Raw genomic sequence first — 17,869 nt, 5'->3', positions numbered from 1 at the left:
CCACTATAGTAGAATTGACCTTGTTCAAGATAGCTAAATATACATTATGTATACAGATTTCAAATTATTATTAATTGCTGTTGTTTACTTTATAGCATGTATTGTAATAGCAGAACAATATTTTTTCTGATCAAATCCTGTGGAAATTATAAGAAATTTAAAATGAATAATCTAACGTGTATTGTGATTTTTTTTTTTTTAGGAAGGAGACAGTCCTCTGCATCATGCCAGTAATCGTGGTCACGTAGATTGTATGAGACTTCTTGTGGATGCTGGAGCCAGTCTGGACTTAGCCAACAACTGTGGTGCTACTCCCCTACACCTGGCTTTGACCAAACGCCATTCTCATTGTGCCATGTTTCTTTTGCATGCTGGAGCAGATGTTGATCTACAAGATGCAGTGAGTTTTCAGTACATACCAGAGAAACATAATTGAAGAGTAAAGAATACAAATCCAGCAGAAATGCCAGAGTGATTTTAGACTTGAAATTTAGCCACAGGGAAAGGAACATAATAGGATGAGCACAATGGCGGGTCACTGTAGGAAGAGGGAGCAATAGGGCCAGAAGGCACAAGGACAAACACGAAAACAGAACGAAAAGGACATTCTCCACATCTTCATACACTGCCGTGTTCAGACAAAATGGTCACTCCTCATCAATCCCAGTTCACCGAGCTCGATAGCTGCAGTCGCTTAAATGCGGCCAGTATCCAGTATTCGGGAGATAGTAGGTTCGAACCCCACTGTCGGCAGCCCTGAAAATGGTTTTCCGTGGTTTCCCATTTTCACACCAGGCAAATGCTGGGGCTGTACCTTAATTAAGGCCACGGCCGCTTCCTTCCCACTCCTAGCCCTTTCCTGTCCCATCATCGCCATAAGACCTATCTGTGTTGGTGCGACGTAAAGCAAAAAAAAAAATCAATCCCAGTTCTACTACATCCATCTCTTCTCAGCACCCAGCAAGCTCATTTCTGCTTCCCAGTGTTATTAGGAGGGAGAGCATCAACCCTCACTGAGGAGCTTCTTGACAGATTTCTAGTCTTCACGTGGGAAGTGTAGGATAAAAGCCAGATATACATACATACACACATACATACATCGTCATTATAGACTGCCATGCCTCTCAGCGTTCAGTCTGCAAGCCTCTGTGAATTTGCTAAACATTGCCACAATCCTCTATTTGCAACGAGTGCTGTGGCCTCATTTAGTTCTATACCTCTTATCTATTTTCATTGGAAACTGAGTCTAACTATTGTCGTCTTGGTCTTCCTCTATTTCCCTTAACTTCCATAACAGAGTCCATTATTCTCCTAGGTAACCTATCCTCCTGCATTCGCCTCGCATGACCCCACCACTGAAGCTAGCTTCATCCATTGACTGCATCCCTAACTTAGCCTTCATCTCCTCATCCTGATTACCCTCCTGCCATTGTTCCCACCTGTTTGTACCAGAAATCATTCTCACTACGTTCATGTCCGTTTCTTCTAAGTTATAAATAAGAAATCCTGAATCCAGTCAGCTTTCACTTCAGTAAAGAAAAGTTGGTCTGAAAACAGACCATTGTAATGCTAACTTCGTCCAGGAGTCGACTTTCTTCTTACAAAATACTGTTGATCGCGACTGCGAGTTCACTTCATTAGCTTTACTGCACCTTGATTCAATCTCACTATATTACCATCCTGCGAGAACACATATCCTAAATACTTGAAATTATGTACCTGTTCCAGCTTTGTATCATCAACCTGACATTCAATTCTCTTGGATTTCTTACTTACTGACATCAATTTAGTCTTAGGCTAATTTATCGATATTTATGCACCCCAGCGATTATGATGCATGCAATCGATTGTCTTCGTATCGTTTCCTCGCTATGTCCACTAGCGAGATCTCTCGTCGACATTCAAAGGCGATGTCGAAGTCTATTAGTAATACCCGTTGACTGCTGTTCTGTAAAGAAAATTCGAAATGAAAGAGAACACATTTTCATAATAAATGCGTAAATAACATGTCCAATAACAGTTCTTAACTCGTTAAAAATAAAGGCTGAATAAACGGTCGCTTAATTTTAATATTAAATATTGCAATTAAATAAAAATGGATACACCTCGAGATGTGGCAGAGTGCATAATTGATTTCACAGGTTAGTTTATATTTTCTTGCGTCTGGTTAAATTACGGAAAGGTTATTAGCATGTAGATTTATAGCGAGAAGGTTATCATTTCTCTAGTGGCGCTTGAAGTATGAAGGATAGGTGATGCTGTTTGAATAATGAAACCAAAACGTTTGCCACAAAATGCGATCGATCATCTTTGGTACGGTACAGTTTTCTCTCTATGTGCGTTTGCGAGCTCTCGTCGACATTCGAAGGCAATGTTGGAGTCGATTAGTAATACCCAACGACTGCTATTCTCTGATAGTTTGATAGTTCGAATTCGAATAGAGAAAATTCGAATGAAGGAGAATAACAAGTTTTCGTAAAAAATGCATAAATAACGTGGCCGATGGCAGTTGTTAACTCTTTAAAAATAACGGCTGAAGTAAACGATCTCTTAATTTTAATGTTATATACTGAAATTAAGTATGAATGTGATACACCTCAAGATATGGCAGAGTACATCACTGGTTTCAGAGGATAGTTCATATTTTCTCGCGTCTATTTGAATTTCAGAAAGGCTATTCACATGTAAATTTTTAGCGAGGATAACTAATTTCTCTACATACGTTTCAAATCTGATTTTATGACACATATACGGTTAGGTTAGGTGACGCCATTTAAAGAAGAAAACTCTGGAGTGATACCGTATTTCTCCAAATCCAAGACGACGTTTTTTCCTCAGAATCTCATACGAAAAATCAAGCGGCGTCTTGCAATGGCGGCTTAACAGTAATGAATACCACTCGCAACTCTCGCGGTAACCACGCTGCTTCTTTTCACCCCCACATGCGTACGCACAAAATTTGTTGACAATAAACGACCGCCTCTTTATTACACATCGCTAGCCTTGACAGCCGGTTGTACAGTGCCTGTGTGTAACGTCACTGGATCTCGGGAAATAGTGAAGAGAGAATGACATTCTATTACCCTCTGCAAAAACATTTCTCTAATCTGTAGAATGGCATCAAAACATGCAAGCCTTCGAATTCTTAGAAAGAACCCGGGCACTCAGTGGCAGAGTTATAACACGTCTACTGTACCTGACTCTCAGTAAAATTAAGTTTTAAAGACAGCAATAATATTTTTGTGATGGATAGTCGTAAAGATACGTGAAACAGGCATTGCTGGCCAATTTTCAACGGGTTCTCTTCGATATTATGCCAATTTTAAGTTAATGGTTATTAAACACTCGGAAATGTAGAGTAATTGTGCAGCCGCAAGAAAATATGGCGTAGGCCGAACTAAAGCCAATATTTGGCGTCAGCGCGAAGACAAAGATACAAAAAATGCATTCATTTGTCCGCAACAAGAAGTCAAAAATGAAATTGTGTGGCATGTGCACGAAAACGCAAGGGCGGAAAGACCATACCGTGGCGCAGTAAACTCGTTCGTTGACCTTCAACATCCGCGATTAGGCCTATACTTCGCTAGCCGCTAAAGTTGGCCGAACCAGGCAAGTGAGACGTGCGTGTAGCGGTAGCCGGTTATATCTGATGCTGAGTAAAAGTACCGTAACAGTTTTTATAGACAGCAAGAATATTTTCCTGACGGATCGCCGTATTGTAGAGACGCATGGAAAAGGTATTGCCGGCAAGTTTTCAATGGGCTCTTTTCGGTATTATGATGCCAATTTTTAAGGTAATGGTCATTAAATCCGCGGAAATAAAGAATAATTGTGCAGCTGCAAAAAAATGCGGCGTATCGGAAGCCAATGTTCAGCGTCTAAAAATAGTATGAAAATGTGTACTGCACAACAAAGGCGTTCCTATGATCTTACAAAGCACTTTTTGAGCCTGATTTAAATTTTTTGAAGGAAAATGTGGGGTTCGTCTTGGATTCGGAGAAATACGAAACTGTACTCTTTCAGAATGAAATTAAACATTCACTTTCACATAGTATCGGATTTCAAAATAATAACAAACAAGTAAGTCGTAGTGTGGATATCATCCACAGAAACGCAAGTTTTGAACAAAGTGATTGCCGTTTCATACCGATTTTAATGTGTATGGGGTTTTCTGACTTTTATACAAAAATCGGATATACCGACAATCCGCTATAATGGACTTCTACTGTATATATTACTGTCCAGAAAGGTTTCCTTGCTGCTTGTCCTAGCCTTTCCAGGTTATTACTAAAATCTTCCCACGACTTTGTTTTGGATTCAATAACTATTTGTTTCACTCTGTTTCTTTCATCTATTTACAATTCCCTGTTTGCATCAGTCCTTGTTTGGAGTCTTTTCTGATAAGCCTTCTTTTTACTTTTAAAAGCTGCTCTCACTTCATCATGCCACCAAGATGTTTGCTTTCTCCCATCTTTACACACAGTTGTTCCTAGACATTCCCTTGCCGTTTCTTCTACAGCATCCATGTATTGAACCCTGGAGATTATCGTTTCATTGTTGGTCGTCTGCCTCGGCTACTTCGGTAGATCAATGTCGTCTCTTGGATCTTAGGGTCGTTACGAGTTTTTTTCTTTTCCTTTTTCTTTCTGTCACTTCATTCACCAATCACTAGAGTTCAGAGGAGAGCATAACTACTTCATATGAGGAGCAAAAATGTGCTTAAATTTTTTAAAATCAATGTAATCAAGATAAATAGTTTTACTTCATAGGCAAGAAATATCAGTTAAAGTTGTCACAACACGTTATAACGCAGTCACAACGTATACTGTGAGTGGAAAAATATGTTGAAATTACATAAATTATTGTCTTCCAAACAATAAAATGCAATGTAAGACTCATGGACAGCAAAAACCAGAAAAAGAATAGAAAACTTGAAAATCGGGCAACGTTCATCCAAATAATAACTGAGAGTTAAAAAACACGATCCGTGGAAAATCTAACCTTCAACAAATAGGATTCCAGATTTACATGTAATTAAGGTTATCCACCAGTCAACTATCCTATCGCATATTGGAAAATCACCGAATGGATCCTTAATCGAACCAAATCGACTATCAGTTGCTTTGGATAGATTGCAAAATATTACTTGAAAGCATGGTGTTTATTACAAGGTAACAGCAGTTGCCACAATCAAAATTCCACCACGTATTGTCATCATCAACATCCGCGATTAGGCCTATACTTCGCTAGCCGCTAAAGTTGGCCGAACCAGGCAAGTGAGACGTGCGTGTAGCGGTAGCCGGTTATATCTGATGCTGAGTGAAGGTACCGTAACAGTTTTTATAGACAGCAAGAATATTTTCCTCACGGATCGCCGTATTGTAGAGACGCATGGAAAAGGTATTGCCGGCAATACATGCTAGCATGCTGATGCAAGTTTAATAGACTAATATAACTTGCAAAAAAATATTCCTTAAGTCATGGGTAAATAATACAAATATTGAATGTTATTTTGATTGTTGTTGTTATTGTTATTATTATTATTATTATTATTATTATTATTATTATTATTACTTGTAAGGTATGGCTATAAAGTGTTTACATCCACTTATATTATTATTTACGTAGTTATGTATGGACGATCGTATTATTTGTGAGGTTATGTCATGAAACATGTGCTGTATATATACTCTAATATGGGTTTAATTAATGCAAGAACACATAACGAATAGTATATAATTTATGATTACCTATATATAATGTATAATCCACTACAATATTGTGCAGCACACTGTAATATCCAGAATAACGTATCTTTGGTACTAGATAGTTATAGAAAATTCTTTACATAATAACTAAGAATTTGCAGGAAAATATGTTTTGTCTATCCTTTTAGAAGACTGGTCACACATCATATATAAAGAGGCAGTCTTGATGGTGGAATGGGTGTTGTTTTCATGAGACTTGTGTGGAAGCTGTGTTAGCGAGTGTTTGAAGTATATGAATTGGTTTTGTTGGGTTGGTAGTTGGCATGCAACTGTTGCAGATTTGTCTTATTCTTTCATAGTAGTGGTTTGCTTTATGATGGCAGGTTTAGTTTATGCGTGTGAATTTGTATATATAAACTGTAAATAGAACAGTGTACACGTCTTGTGTACGTCTTTGTGGATACATCAATGGCGACCGTGACAAGTCGTAAGAATAATTTTTGAGTGAATACGAGTGTAAGTGCAAAATAGAACAAAATGCAAGTGATACTAGAAAATATGTCCGTACAACAACTCAGATGAACTTGCAAAGAGAAATCTTCCAACGAACGTCAAGTAGTAGTCACTGAAGACGCGGTTACAAGAAGATCTCTTCGAAAATGGAGAAGATCCAGAAAAGTTCTTTATCGAGGGGGACGAAACATCGGAATCTACCACGGAAGAGGAGGTAAATATTACCAAAATGTGTTCTTACTTAATGACCATGATGCAGGCACTCAATGACAAACTCTCAGACGCACGAGTTAATTCCAACTTAACAGATCAAATTTTGAAAGTAAATGACAAAATTTCAGACTAAATTTTCCACGCTAAAACAGTTTCTTAAAAAACATTTCACTTTCACTGCTCAAAAATCCATTAAAAATACTGCAGAACTTATTAAGAAACTAGATAAATTTAACTCGCAACTGCACCACACACTGCATTCTTTCAATATCATTAACATGTATCCAAGCATAAAAATGAGTAAACTTTTTTCCATCATTGAGAATAACCTGAATTCTAATCCTCAGTTGAGTAAACTTGAAATCTCTGATTTTATGTTTGTTTTAAAATTATTACTGGATAATAATAATTTTACATTTGACAAGGATATTTATTAGCAAAACTGCTTGGCTGTGGGCTCACCGGCCTCTGGCATCTTAGCAGAAATATACTTAGACTTTCTGGAACACAATGCCATTGAAAGGAATGATAAGTTTAGCAATATTAAGTTCTGGGCCAGATTGTAGATGACACGTTTGTCATCATCGATGAGCGTTCTGTCGATGCTCTGAATACCCTCTCAAACCTCTACAACATAGACCCTCATATCAAATTCACACAGGATTCAGAAACAAATGCTTCCATCAACATATTAGATATAACATTCACCAGACTCCCTTCTTCATTTTCTTATAAATTATGCAGAAACTTACCCATACAGGCTCAACAATAAAACAAGATTCCATGCATCCCTATTCCCACAAATGTGCTACTTACAGTAGCTTAGTTGATCATGCGTTCAAAATTCCAATGTCGAAAGCAGACCTAAATGAAGAACTTAATACTATACGTGCGATAGCCAGGTTTAATGGTTATAATAAAAGTTTCATTGAACGTATTATCAACAAATTCAGACATCGCTCTATGTCTATCTTAATCAAAGTCCCAGGCCTAAGTTATTCTCAACTTTTACATTCAATCAAAATATCTACAGCGTTACCTACCTATTCAAGAAACATAACGTCAATATTGCTTTCCGCACCAACAACAGAAATATGGATATTCTCCACAATTCCAACCTGGTCAACAAATTGGACCCTTGTACTAAGTCAGGAGTTTACAGGTTTCAGTGCAGCAACTGTAACAGTTCATATATAGGACAAACTGGCAGGAGCTTCAAGATTAGATATGTCGAACATCTCAATGCAATTAAATACAATAGGTTTAATGGATTAGATCAAGATTTAACAATATTAGACACGTTGAGCAAACGCCCCCTACTAGATATCACGGAAGCCTGTTACATACATCTAGACCAATACTTCAGTCTTAATCTCAGCTTGAACAACATTTCCGAAAAGCCCAGAATTTTTTTTGATTCTCTTATTTCAGTCCTTAACAGTGTTAAACTCCCTAAAAACAGCTTGTTTTCAGATTATACGTCACACATTATCATGTTATCCTTCCCTACCACGCCCACCTGACTCCGCCCCCTCCATCTCCCCTCCCCTCCCCCTTTCCCCCTCTTAACAATGTTCTATCTTTCTAGCAAACCTAGCATTTGCTCCTCGCCACTCTCCACACATTCATCAGGCCATTTGAGGTGAGTCTCCTACTTAACTTTATAGTGTTTTGCCCTATTTCCACTATCTCATTTTAACTCCTTTCTTTTCATACCTCAGGTTCCAAATTGGATCGAGAACTTTTTGGCCATATATCTACTTTCTCTTTGCCTGCAATATGATCCACTTCTTTGAGTACATCATAAATGACGGCTTCTTTTTATGAGTTGATGTTACAAGCCACCAACTTACTTATGTTACTTCATTATCAATACTCTATAGAAGGACTGCATCCTATGTCAGTTTTTGGATGTCCATGTTTTATTTTCACCTAGTGTTTATCTTTGCTACGCTTGAGACTCTTTAACCATTCCAAAGTCATCAAGTCTTTAAACATTTGTTAATATCTTCACTTTCATTTTATACTTTGACCAGCAAGCACATACCTTGTTCATATTCTTTTAAGCATTGTATTTTTACTTCATCCTATTAATGTATCTTATTACTAAGGGTCTATTATATGCACTACATCTTGTGTATCTTTGTTCATACGACCTGTTTCAGCTGATGATGTCCAAATACACCGAAACCGGTACTGAATAAAAATGTTGTGATTATATTAACAACATATTATATATTGAAAAAAGGTGGATCAATCAAATTCCCCTCTGTTGTATGTTATCTCCTTTCAGTTTTTAATGTTGAATCCCACCTGTTAACAAGAGAACATTGTGACGAGAACTGTATGCAATGAATATTTGGAGTCGGAAACCTCACAAGAGGCCATCGCTCACACAGGCACATAAAGCTGCCCATCTTCAATAAGCAAGAAATCATCGAATGTGGATGGTAGCTGACTGGTGGAATGTCATGTGGTTTGATGAATCACGCTTTTGCCTGTATTCCAAGGTTGCACATCGTCGAGTGCACCGAAGGCCAAATTAAGCATTTCATCCTGGATGTGTGCAAGGTCAGGTTCAAGCCTGAGATGGGTCTGGGATGTATTTGGGTGTTTTTTCATACCATGGATTGGGCTCGCTCACTAAGATGATCACTAGCATGAACCAGAATGTTTATTTAACCGTTCTGGATGATCAGGTGTTGCCTTATAGTCTACATCTGCATGATTAGTATGCTAATGATACCCTGATTTTTTCAAGATACTGGATGGGCTGGACGCATATGTGACTGGTTTTATGAACACTCCTCCATCATTTTGATTGGCCTGCCATCTCACCGGACTTGAACCCCATTGCAAATCTGTGTGACATGTTGGAACAGTGGATAAAATGTCGACAACATCATCCCCGCAATTTGGTGGAAATGCATGATTGAATCCTCAGTGAGTGGCTTAACCTGCATGCGACGTACCTGCACAACCTTATGTACTCACTTCCTAACCGAATCCAGGTGATTATCAAGTCCACATTAAATGATGCTTGTAATGATTTCTCCAGGGGTGACTAATTTTTTGTCTGGTGAGCTTACTTTCATAATCTGTGTACAACTATAATGCCACCTCCCCACTGACTGACTCAAACTCATCCTCTGCTTTTTCTACACACTTTCTTTCCTTTCTTCTGCTCTATTCTGTCCTGTGAGTCTTTTGTTTCACTTTCATTTTATTTTTATTTCTATTTATTTCCTTCTACCACATTCATCCCTGATTCATCTGATGCCCTTGCTGTTACTTCGTAACACACATACGGTGTAGGAAGAAATGTTTTAATTGGTGCTTAGGTGGTGTCTTCAACATCAATCAATCAATCAATCAATCAATCAATCAATCAATCAATCAATCAATCAATCAATCAGTTACTACTGATCTGCATTTAGGGCAGTCACCCAGATGGCAGATTACCTATCTGTTGTTTTCCTAGTCTTTCCTTAAATGATTGCAAAGAAATTGGAAATTTATTGAACATCTTCATTGGTAAGTTATTCCAGTCCCTAACTCCCCTCCCTATAAACAAATATACATGCCCCAGTTTGTCCTCTTGAATTCCAACTTTATCTTCATATTGTGATCTTTCCTACTTTTAAAGACACCACTCAAACTTATTCGTCTACTGATGTCATTCCACGCTGTCTCTCCACTGACAACTCGGAACATACCACTTATGATAATGCTGATTTCCATAGGGAACCTGAAATATTTGTTCCGAGTGAGTAAATTTATAATACCAACATAAATGGATCATTATTGGACATTATAAATTTTCCAATTCATTCCTGGTTGCCAGCATTTTGCCCCAGTGTGCTAATGTCCAATAACGGATCATTTATATTGTTACTATAAATTTACTCATTGAGAACAAATATTTCAGGTTCCCTATGGGAATCAACATCTATATCATCTGATGGCCAGGCAGGCATCAATGTTTGGTAATGAGACAAAGTCTCTCATAGTGCATTGGCACAGCTAGTGGCTCCAATTAGCCTATGCAATGGCCTCCACGGTATGCACTAGCCATGCATCTTGGTGGGTGTGCTATTTACCAGATGATGAGCCCGACTTAGCACACTGGGGCAAAATGCTGGCAACCAGGAATGAGTTAGCTGGAAAATTTATAATGTCCAATAACGGACCATTTATATTGGTATTACATACCACTTAGTCGAGCAGCTCGTCGCCTTTCTCCCAAGTCTTCCAACCACAAACTTTGCAACATTTTTGTAATGCTACTCTTTTTGTTGGAAATCACCCAGAACAAATCGAGCTGCTTTTCTTTGGATTTTGTCCAGTTCTTGAATCAAATAATCCTGGTGAGGGTCCCATACACTGGAACCATACTATAGTTGGCGTCTTTCCAGAGACCTATATGCCCTCTCCTTTACATCCTTACTACAACCCCTGAATACCCTCACAACCATGTGCAGAGATCTGTACCCTTTATTTACAATCATATTTATGTATTACACCAATGAAGATCTTTCCTTACATCAACACCTAGGTACTTACAATGATCTCCAAAAGGAACTTTCACCCCATCAACACAGTAATTAAAATTGAGAGGACTTTCCAATTTGTGAAACTCACAACCTGATTTTTAACCCCTTTTACCATCATACCATTGCCTACTGTCCATCTCACAACATTATCGAGGTCATTTTGCAGTTGCTCACAATCTTGTAACTTGTTTATAACTCTGTACAAAATAATATCATCTGCTAAAAGCCTTATCTCTGTTTCCGCTTCTTTACACATATCATTGATATATACAGTATAAGAAAACATAAAGGTCCAATAATACTACCTGCACTCGCTTAAGTGCGGCCAGTATCCAGTAATCGGGAGATAGTGCGTTCGAGCCCTACTGTCGGTAGCCCTGAAGATGGTTTTCCGGGGTTTCCCATTTTCACACCAGGCAAATGCCGGGGCTGTACCTTAATTAAGGCCACGGCCACTTCCTTCCACTTCCTAGGCCTTTCCTATCCCATCGTCACCATAAGACAAATCTGTGTCGGTGCGACGTAAAGCAAAAAAAAAAAAAAAAAAAAAAAAAAAAAACCAAAAAAAACCCATATATATAAATAATAATACTACCTTGAGGAATTCGCCTCTTAATTATTAAAGGGTCAGAGAAAGCTTCACCGAGCTCGATAGCTGCACTTGCTTAAGTGCGGGCAGTGTCCAGTATTCGGGAGATAGTATGTTCGAAACCCACTGTCAGCAGCCCTGAAAATGGTTTTCCATGGTTTCCCATTTTCACACCAGGCAAATGCTGGGGCTGTACCTTAATTAAGGCCACGGCTGCTTCCTTCCCACTCCTAGTCCTTCCCTGTCTCATCGTCGCCATATGACCTATCTCTGTCAGTGCGACGTTAAGCAACTAGCAAAAATAAAAAAAAAGAGAGAGAGAGAAAGCTTCGCATACTCTAATTCTCTGAGATCTATTTTCTAGAAATATAGCCACCTATTCAGTCACTCGTTTGTCAAGTCCAATTGCATTCATTTTTGCCAGTAGTCTCCTATGATCTACCCTATCGAATGCCTTAGATAGATCATTCGCAGTACTGTCCATTTGACCTCCAGACTTCAGGTTATCTGCTATATCTTTGTGGAATCATATAAGTTAACCTTCAGTGTAATAACCTTTCCTAAACCCAAACTGCCTTCTATCAAACCAGTTATTAATTTCACAAACATGTCTAATATAATCAGAAAGAATGCTTTCCCAAAGTTTTCATGCAATGCATGTCAAACTGACTGGCCTGTAATGTTCAGCTTTATTTCTATCACCCTTTCCTTTATACACAGGGGCTACTATATCCACTCTCCAGTCATTTAGTATAGCTCTTTCATGCAAACAATAATCAAATAAGTACTTGAAATATGGTACTATATCCCAACCCATTGTCTTCAGTATATGCCCTGAAACCTTATCATTCCAGCTGCTTTTCTAGTTTTCAACAATGTTTCGGAAATACTTACGAAAATTGTATAGGCTGTCCACTGTCCAAAATTGTGGTGCTTTTGATTACACGGATCTGCTCTTTTTGAAATTATTTCAAATTAAACATTTTTACCACAACCAGCAGTCACTCGAGGAATGAAGGATGTGTAAGTCATAATCTTCAGTGGCATGAATGCAAAATTTGAGTGAATTATCTGCATTAGCTTTTATTTTATGGATATTTTTGTGTGGTAGGTACGCCCAAACTACGGGCGGGCAAATCAAATCTGATTCCACAGTCAAAAATATGACCATTTATTGTGTCTTGAATGGGTTAATGCGTTCTTTGAATGAATGGTGTCACTCAGGTTCATTACGCCCACAGAAATTTTGACAGGCAACGTAAGTCAAATCAAAATCAAATCAAAATCTCTTTATTTGCAAATGAGGTGTTTACCTCGGTGGCAAATGGTACACTAAAATAAATTATTGTCAAGCACTAAATATTAAATTAACAAGAGAAGAAAATTTTATTTTCCTATAATACAATATTATACAATTTACGCTAACAATGTTTTCTATTAAACACACAGCTCATCCTTAGTAAATTTATATTGTTTACAAAATTCTACTTATAATATCTCCTGTACTACTTACAAATATAGTCAACTGATATACAGTATGTGGAATTACTTCAAATGATACTATACAACTGGTATAAGAGTAATATTTACATTGCATTCATTTATTTACTTTTTTTTTTTTTACCCGTTCTGGATCCTAAGTAGCATAACGACCTGCTGCGTCTTAACCAGAGCCCCTTTTACCACCACTTTTCAAGAGTTCCTGAAGGGCCTTCACAGCTACCGTAGCGGTCCCAGGGCCCTCGAAGTCCCCACTGTACTTCACCCCTACAGGCAGTCCCCTACTTTGGCTGTCCAAACTCCTTAGACCAGGGGATGGAATTAATTTCTTCACACACATTTTTTTATTTACAATAACCTGCACTGGTCGAATGCCCTCTAACACTGCATTTATTTTCTCTGTTGCTGTTTATTCTCTTCTTGAATATCTGTACAGATTTTGGGAAAGGATCAAACACTACCCCTGGTAAACTGTTCCACTCCTTCACACCCTTCCCAATGAATGAAAATTTACCCCAATCGCTTCTGCTAAAATTCCTTCTAATTTTATATTTGTGGTCAGTCCTGCCGATATAATTATTTTCCAACTGAAGCCTCTCACGGATAACTCCTCATGCTGCTTCTCCTGTATAGGCTCTATATAATCCTATAAGTCTAGTTTTCTCCCTTCTCTTACTTAAAGTTTCCCACCCAAGTTCCTTTAACATTTCTGATACACTACTCTTTCTCCTGAAATCCCCTATTACAAATCTTGCTGCTTTCCTCTGCACACTATCTATTTCTTTTATTAGGTACTCTTGGTGAGGATCCCAAACACTGTTTGCATATTCCAATAATGGACGAACCATACTCAAGTAACTTTTTTCTTTTAATTCTATGTTGCATCCTTTAAGTAGCCTCATTATGACATGTAACGATCTGTATGCTTTCCCAACAATGTTATCAATATGACCCTTCCAGTGCAAATTACTTTCAAATCTCACACCTAAGTATTTGCACTTGCCATCTTTTGGGATAACTACCTCATCCAAAGTATATTCAAATTCAGTTTTAAAGCTCCTGTTTGTAAAAGTTGTAACAGTTGATTTGCCTCCATTAACCTTCATATTATTTTCTTCAACCCATTGTTGGATACTTTCAAGGTCCCTTTGTAATTCTGAACAATCCTCAATGTTGTTTATTTCCCTATAAACAATCATGTCATCTGCATACAATCTTATTTTTGATGTTATATTGTTCCCTAAATCATTTGCATATATTAAGAAAAGTAACGGACAGATTATACTACCCTGTGAAATTCCCTTCCAGGCTTTCTCTTCCTGAGATACATTATTTGACTTTCTGAACCCTTGAATTTAGAAATGTTTTTATCCAACGTGTAACCCTTACGTCCAATCCTATTCCCTCCAATTTCTTTAATAATATTCCATGTTCCACTCTATCAAAGGCTTTGGAAAGATCTATGGCTATGCAATCTAACTGACCTCCTGAATCCAACTGATCTGATATGTCCTGCTGAAATCCCACCAGTTGTGCCTCACAAGAAAATTTCTTTCTAAATCCATACTGGCTCCTCATGAACCAATTTTTATCATCACATATCCCTCTGATGTACTTTGCTATTAAACTCTCCAGTATTTTACAAACTATACTGGTCAGGCTGATTGGTCTGTAGTTCTGTGGTTTCCTTTTATCACCCTTTCCTTTATAAATTGGTATTATTATAGATTCCTTCCATTCCCTTGGTATTACACTATTATTTATGACATAGTCAAAGAGAAATTTTAAATAAGGCACTATGTACCACCCCATTGTCTTTAATACCTCCCCAGTAATTTGATCACTTCCTGCTGCTTTTCCTTGCTGAAGCAGTTGGATTTCTCTGAAAATATCTTTGTTTGTGAATTAGAAGCTTCTTGTTTCCCTCTGTCTCTCTCCCTCTCTATCTTCTGTTTCGGTTTCCAACTCTTGTCAATCATCTACTGAATCTCTACTAAATTCCCTACTAAATAGGTTTGCTTTTTCAGTATCTGTTAAATAGTGTTCACCCCCTTCTCCCACCGTTGTAGGAATTTGGATTCCTTTTCCTTTTTGATTCCTGATATATGAATACAGCTTTTTCCATTTCCCTTTGTGGTCATTACCCTCTTGAAGTATGCCATTCATATAATTCTCTTTTGCTTCCTTTTTCACTCTATTTAGTTCCCTCATTAGCTGTTTTCTAGTTTCTCTACTCTCCCTACCCTCTTTGATTTTCCTGTTTACTATTCTACATTTTCCTTTTTAATTTTCTTATTTCCCTTGTATAATAAACAGGGTCTGAGGTCATTTTTCCCTTCTTAACAGGTACAAATCTCTTCTCTCCTTCCCAAATGATTCCTTTAAATTTAGCCCAAAGTGTATCCACGTTACTCCCTTCACTTATCCAACAACTGAATTGTGATTTAAGGTAAGTCCCAAATTCATCAACTTTAGTTTTCTGTACAATTTCTTGTCTTGTGTAACCCTCTTATTAAGCCTTTTTGGACCGAGCTCGATAGCTGCAGTCGCTTAAGTGCGGCCAGCATCCAGTATTCGGGAGATAGTAGGTTCGAACCCCACTATCGACAGCCCTGAAACTGGTTTTCCGTGGTTTCCCATTTTCACACCAGGCAGATGCTGGGGCTGTACCTTAATTAAGGCCACGGCCGCTTCCTTCCCACTCCTAGCCCTTCCCTGTCCCATCGTCGCCATAAGACCTATCTGTGTCGGTGCGACGTAAAGCAACTAGCAAAAAAAAAAAAAAAAAAAAAAAAAAAAAAGCCTTTTTGGTACGAGTCCTACATCCATTATTACAGCCTTATGGTCTCCTATTCCTTCAATTACCTCAGTTTTATCAACAATTTCCCATGGTTTAACCAAGAATACATCTAGTAAGTTATTGAGACGAGTCTGTTCTTGTACTACTTGTGTAAATCCTCCCTCCCAAATTAACTTATATGCCAGTTTCTGTTCATGGGCTTCACTTGCAGCTCCATTCCATTCTACTTCAGGCAGATTTAGATCTCCCCCAATTATTACCATATCATTATTATTGTTTTTACAAGTATAATCTATTATTTTCTCAAAGATTTCCATGTCTCTTTCATCTCTTCAAGGCCTGTATATTCTTCTAATTCCCACCTCCTTCATATTATCACAAACTAATTTTATCCCTAATATTTCATCCCTTTCATCGGTAAACCATTCATGTGAACAATAAGTTTCCTTCACCAGAATAAACACCCCCCTCCCCTCCCTTTTTATCTCCTCAGTCTCTACGATAGACTGTGTACCCTTCTGGAAATACTTCTCTATTACCCACCCCTTCTTTCAACCACGATTCCACTCCTATCACCACATCAGTCTCATAAGATTCCATCAGTGTACCGAATTTTAATTGTTTATTTACTACACTTTGACAGTTTACCGAGAGCAATCTCAGACCCCCTTCCTCCCTAAAACTTGACTGCTGCAATTGGGTAACTTGAAATTCCTTACTATCCTGAGTTAGCTTGAAGTATGCTGGCTCTTTCTACTAGTTTTCCTGGTCAGTATTATAACTCAAGGGAGTTGCCTGTTTTACAGTACATATCTTAAGATTAATAAAATCTAGAACAATATTTGCTATCTTTCGTTTACCTGAATTGTTTAGATGGAGGCCATGTTTTGTATAACAGTATCTCTCAAAACTGCTGCATTCAATAACCTGAGTATTCCGAAAATGTTTACAAATTTTAACAATATCTGTATTGACCTTGTCCACTTCAATGTTCACACACGAGAGTCTACTCAAATCATGCCTGTGGGGCATGTTCACTACAAAAACGTTAGTGTGGGTCAGCTTCCCTAGTGTATGTTTAAGTTGTGATCTTAGATTCTTGGCGTTGTCGTGAGCTACGTCGTTCGTCCCACCTATGATAAGCACTGCATCGCCGCTCCCGAAGTTCCTAGTTGCTGCTTCTACGTTTTCCAGAACACTGCTGATAGAAGCTCCTGGATATATTTCTCCGGTTGCTGCTATATTCTCGTCGTTAATCACTCCTGCAATTCCCCTTCCTTGGCTATCACCAAACACAGCTACCTTCGCTGATTTAGGCCTAACTGGGTCTTGAATCTGAATTCTAGGCCTAAATTTTAAACTCGGCACGGCAACGGCAGCGGATCGCGATGATTTGGTTTCACGCGCGCGATCACTTTCTTCCAGAATTAAATTATTTAGGGCAAAAAACCTATTTCTGATGTTTATTTCCAGAATTTCAGTTGTAGATTTCTTCTTAGCCGGCCATCCGGGTGAATTCTGCTGATTGTGGCGTATGACTATTGAGGGTGTTATTCTTACGCATGCTGTGCCTTAAGGTCAAACTGCCAATGGTGATTACCATTGCCAATTTCTGGAGCGACATCTGTGTCCGGCTATGTGACACAAACGTCCATGTTTATTGCGAGACAATCGCCCTATCGTGTTGCATAACAATGTACATTGTCATGTCACAAACAATGTCAAGCTCTAATTGCAATGGTGGCATTGGGAGGACTTGGAACTCCCTCCATACTCACTAGACATGAGTCTTTGTGACTTTGACCTGTTTCGGAAGTTGAAGAAATCCCTCCGAGGCCACCGATTTCCTGACGTGTCATCTGTACTTTGCGCAGTAGGGCGCTTCGTTGTTATCATCAACGGGGAATACCTTGCCAACGTTCCTCAAGGGCTTCCTGATATTTGGCAAAAGGTAATAGACTTTGCGGGTGACTATAGTGAAGCAAGGTAATGC

General features: G+C 38.4%; 1 protein-coding gene across 1 annotated transcript in view; it reads left to right on the top strand.

The window, feature by feature from the left end:
• LOC136859016 (death-associated protein kinase 1) overlaps nucleotides 1-17,869 on the top strand; it is a 1,193,585-nt gene that overhangs the window by 295,852 nt on the left and 879,864 nt on the right. The window contains exon 11 of the mRNA XM_068225494.1: nucleotides 203-400. Coding sequence (XP_068081595.1) covers nucleotides 203-400 — 198 coding nt within the window. The remainder of the gene's footprint in view (nucleotides 1-202; nucleotides 401-17,869) is intronic.

This window comes from Anabrus simplex, chromosome 1 (genome assembly GCF_040414725.1).
Source record: "Anabrus simplex isolate iqAnaSimp1 chromosome 1, ASM4041472v1, whole genome shotgun sequence".
Taxonomy (NCBI): domain Eukaryota; kingdom Metazoa; phylum Arthropoda; class Insecta; order Orthoptera; family Tettigoniidae; genus Anabrus; species Anabrus simplex.
This window is presented reverse-complemented; position numbering and strand designations above follow the sequence as displayed.